Source organism: Hibiscus syriacus, unplaced genomic scaffold (genome assembly GCF_006381635.1).
Source record: "Hibiscus syriacus cultivar Baekdansim isolate YM2019G1 unplaced genomic scaffold, ASM638163v2 tig00110418_pilon, whole genome shotgun sequence".
Lineage (NCBI taxonomy): Eukaryota > Viridiplantae > Streptophyta > Magnoliopsida > Malvales > Malvaceae > Hibiscus > Hibiscus syriacus.
In genome coordinates, this window is record NW_024062730.1 from 1,603,218 (window position 1) to 1,608,342 (window position 5,125).

At 32.7% G+C, this 5,125-nt stretch overlaps 1 protein-coding gene across 1 annotated transcript; it reads right to left on the reverse strand.

The window, feature by feature from the left end:
* Positions 1 to 884: 884 nt before the first annotated feature.
* Positions 885 to 4,572, reverse strand: LOC120124512 (putative axial regulator YABBY 2). The gene is made up of 6 exons (XM_039143177.1): positions 4,353 to 4,572; positions 2,764 to 2,883; positions 2,408 to 2,537; positions 1,773 to 1,821; positions 1,441 to 1,516; positions 885 to 1,082 (listed from the first exon to the last, which is right to left on the reverse strand). The coding sequence occupies exons 1-6, from the start codon at positions 4,419 to 4,421 to the stop codon at positions 981 to 983; spliced, it is 546 nt and encodes a 181-aa protein (XP_038999108.1). The 5' UTR covers positions 4,422 to 4,572; the 3' UTR covers positions 885 to 980.
* Positions 4,573 to 5,125: the final 553 nt, after the last annotated feature.

Here is a 5,125-nt window from a genome sequence, read left to right on the forward strand (position 1 = left end):
GGTTGTCTTTTTGGTTTTAGGGTTTTACCCTGATTAATCGAATTGATTCGTGTGCGGCTTCACCTTGATTAATTTAGACCAACCCGCATCTCACACCTGACTTTATCAAGTGAGTCTCCTAATGAGGATTTTCTGTATGCACAAGGATTCGAACCCAAAACATTTCTTAAGCGATATTAAGTTACTTACCACTTAAACTAACCCATGTTGATAATATATTTTAGTCTTTAGAATTATAAGAGAGAATTATTTTAGAGAGTTGTAATCCTATAGTAGTCTATGTAATTTTTAGGGTTTGCGTTACATAGATAATTTTGTACAGACATTGGGAGAGTATTTTGAGATACATTAGATTTTGCATATATATCAAAGTTGTATGATACATGAAATATCATGTATCTGTACTCTTTACGATCTCTACGTTCATGGTGGATTTTTATTTCTCTCATCCGTAAATATAAACAAAGTTGAACCACATTAAATCTCATCTCTTGCATATATCTTATTTTATATCAATATCACTTTAGTTATTTTTCCCCTCTTATAACGTATGTCGTGGGGACTGCACCATGCAATTCATAATATATTCTAAAAAGATTAAAGAATTTCTCTCTTGACAAGATTACCATCTTTATCTTCTACCTTAAATATAAGGGGAAAGACACACTCATGGCCAAAGATGATTACAAAATATAGCCAGAATTTGTCACCATAAGAAATTGCAACATATTATTCCCTGCAAATAATGTCATGATATGTGAGTTCAATATATATATATAAATGCAATCACTGGAAAATTGAAAAGATCTTCAGAACACACAATAGCAAGGTGAGGCCTTTCCTAGCAATATAGTTTAGGAGAGCTTCATCCAAATCTCACTTCCTTTTTTGATAATTAAAACACATATTACATATGTATGTATATAATATTGATGAAGAAGACGACCGGCTTCTACCATGGTAAAGTTGGCATTCTGTGTTCAGTAGTAGCGGTTAGACTTTTGAGCAGCCTGATCTGCAAATGACTGCTCCACTTTTGCTTGCTTGTTTAGCCCAAAGTGAATGTGTGGAAAATGTGCCCACTGCAAATGCATTCATCTTCTTTGTTATACATTTACCATTATATATATATATATATATATATATATATATATATATGCCAAACCAAGTGCATAACCATTATCCATATGCATAAATACTGAATACATAAGTATAAAATGTGAAGGAAAAAGAACAGCAATGATCATTAATTTTGAGCAAAACTAGTGGATATATAAATATTAACATAGAATATAAAGCTAGAGTAAATTATAAAAAGCGAAAAATATTTGAAATTATAATAATATGACAGTATATTATAAAATAAAAATAAATAATGAGATAAAATAAAATTGTAATATTATCCTAGCTTATATTTGCAGAAGCTAAAGAATAACTTACATTTTTTGCTGCAGTGCTGAAAGCTTCCCTATGGCTGATATCTGGGTTACTAGCCTTAATCCTTTGTATTTCCTCCCTAAATATAGTATATGAACCAACAAAAGAAAATGTGTGTGAGAAAGATGGTTTGTGATCTATTTTCCTCTAGGACAGACATAAGATTTTAGGTTATGGGGTGAATTTATGATATTTTAGGAGACAAAAATAAATTTTTAATAAAAAAATATAAAATTATATCTAAAATATACGTAAATTTAAAATTGTAAGAGGCGATCGCCATCACTTATTATCCCTATATAATCAAGTAGCCATGAAAGTTTGGTTTAACTTACTTAATGAACCTGTTATACGCAGAAGGAACACGTTGTCTCTTCTCAGGGGCTGCATTATTTCATCACATATAGAGATCATCAAATCTAATCATAATCAAGCTTAATTAAAAAAAAAACTCTGGGTATAAGGGCTTCACATCTCCATGCAATGGTTCAGGGTTCTTCCATCAAACTTAAGAGATTGTTTATAATCCAAAATAATAGAAAAAAGAAGTTTTGTACTGGCATAGGCAACATCAGGCATTTGTGGCATGTGAAACTTGACAGTGTAGGCTCTAGTAGTAGCCTGGGTTCTCAATAGTGGTCCATTTTCATGCAAATGTAAGCATAAGAATTCTTTATGATAAAGATATAATTTAACGTATGCTGCTTTAGGGGCAACTTTTGATATGCTTTTAGAGTGCGGTGTAGGAAACTGTTACTAATTAATGAGGAGTTAAAACTTGCCATGTAATGTCACCATCTTGTAGGGGCCACGATTGGAAAGGAGATATCAGATAGGTTGCTTAAGCCATTGAGCTACACACATATATATATATATACATACATATATACATGTATATGTAATTATGTATGTATACATGTGTTGTATGTATGTATGTATGCATGTAAATGAGAGAGAGAGAGAGACTGACGGCGAATTGGAGGCATTCTTGGCGCTTCTTGTTCTGCAGACTCAAATGCGGAAAACTGCTTGCTGCACTTTGAAGAAGATCCACAGCCCTTATTTGGATGATCTTCATCAATTTTTATGGTCTTCTGTTTCTGCAACTCCACTCAAAACAAAGCAAAAACAAGTAAATCATCCAAACAATCCCACAAAGCTTTTGTTCATAGCGTTTTTCAACAAAAAAAACAAAACTACAAGAGCAGTAAACTTTTAGCACAATATTAGAGTATATCAGAATAATATCAGCTGAAAAGGGTAAGGTATCCATAAAAAAATAGTAATTTGTTTTGGAATCTTTGATAACTCTTTGTGTTTGAATACCTGAGCATCTTGAATGGGAACTGTTTGAAGTGAAGTTCCCATATTTACAGACAGCAGATTGGCACAATGCCCGCATCGAACAGTCACAATTTTGAACAAACTGTTGTATGGAACACTAACCTGCAAAATGTTACCATTCTGGAAATGTTATAATCACCTGTAAGCTTAATAAAGTAGTGAGACTCAGAACTGATCAGCAGCAGCAGCTATGAATATGTATATGTATTTATAGATAAAAGTGGAGAATGTTTTACTTCATTGTACAATCTTATCAAACCCTAATAAAGAAGAAATCAAAGTCCCAAGCTTAAATATCCTTTGTGATTTCATAATATTAAAGAACATGGTGAAGTAATCCATGGATGGGGAAGATAAAGAAGTGATAGCATTAGCATCAGATGCCAAAATATATCAATTAGACCAGAAATTTAAGTTCCAAGAACTCCGTCATTTGTTCATCTCACATGGGGCAATAATTATTAGTACAAAGGACTTGTTAGTTGTTACTTTTCTCCCCCAATATTATGTATTTTCCTTTCGGTGCGCCTGGCTTTTTCTGCCTGACACTTGAAGCTAGATGATAAAAGGAAAAAGAAAAGAAAACCCAGAGTGGAAGAGAGTAAGAGAGAGATGAAAACGACGTGACCGGAACGGAAACCATAAAAGTCATGAGCCATCAAAGATGACCATTGAATAAAGAAAGAAGAAGAGAAAAGAAAAGAAAATTATCATGAATGGTGGATTGATTTACTGATCTTTGTGTGCAGTGTTCCTGTGAATGTGGTTTTGTTTGTTTCCCGGAATAATGTTTTTACGATAAGAGGGTTAGAAAAGGAGACAAAAAGAAGCACTTGGTTTTCCTCTCCTCAACTTGTTTTTGATATTACATCGAATACATATCGTTCACTAAAGGCAAATATCTAAAAAAAACTACGATTTCTAGTATCAGATGAAGGAATTAAGCTGTTAAGAAAGGGTTTGTGGATGCAATAGTTCCAGTAGAAGAAGATCAGGTTACTGGTAGTACAACAATCGGGATTTTTCTATCGGGAAGAAACTAAAACAAGTGGCAGGCTTGCCTTTGGAATAACATGACTTTGAAAGGTAGGGAAAAGGAAAGAATCTCCGCCATTGTTGACTTGGAGCTTGACCTGGAAGAACCCTAAATAATGCTCAACTGTAGCCTAGTCTGATAAAAAAAAACTTTCGGATTGAAACTCTCTTGGCCAAGCTTCTTCCTGCTTATTTATGAAGGATCAATCTTTTGAAGGGAATCTAAATCAGAAAATTCCCAGTTTTATTTATGTATGTAGTATCTCGTGCTTGTTTTAGACAAAACCAGGCTAAAAAATCTCATAAAATATGAGATAAAGAATGAGAATTTTGAGCTATTTTACAAGCTAAATCAAGAAAATCTCATGATCCGTGGAACTATGGTAGGCATCTTTTAATTCTAGTGTGAATTCCCACTATGTTCTTCACGAAAAAGAAGCCAAATGGATTTCAGCGAAGCAGACATGGCCAAATCAGCTCTCTTTTTTGCAACAAAAGAAGAAGAAGAAGATAAAGGAGAGAATTGAGGGTTGTACCGCTAAAATGGTGTTGCAGAAGTTGCAGTGAACATAACAAACACGTTCAGATGCCGAATTCTGTGACATTATTGTTCCAACTTGTTCTCTCTCCCCCCTTTTTAAATACTATATACCCCACTATAAGGCTAGAACAAAAGGCTAAAGAAGTTGAAAAAAAAAATAGCGAGGATCAAAGGGATGAAGAGAAGTGGGACGACAGGGAAGAAGAAAAATTGTTCGAAGGAATTATTTTCTAATTTCTTGGCTACAAACATATACATGGAATTATGATGAATTGTGAGAGACAAATGTATATTAAAAAAATCTGATAGGACTTGTCTGGTCGGGTGAGGGAGACAGAAACACTGTAGTGGAGGAATATAGTGTGGGTGATGGAAAGTGGGTTTTGTTTTTCCTCATTGCTACTATTATTTTCTCTCTCTTTTTTAAATGTGAGTAGAATTTTCATGATAATATTAATTATATTTTTTATAAAATTAATTTAATTATTTTTAATTAAATTAATACTTGATAATCAAGGGTTTTATAATTATAGATGTATAGATATATGCACACACCCACATCTTATTTAATTAAATAAGTATTTTCACCACAGTTTTTCAAATTCTTTTTTATCATCTGAATGTAAATTTATACCCAATGCTTTATTCTACTTCTAGAATAATCATATTATAATATTTTATATAATTATCCAATATATGATTGTAAACATACATTTTGATGAAGGATTTTTTAAAATTCAAATTTTAGATCTGAATTAAGCAGGGTTT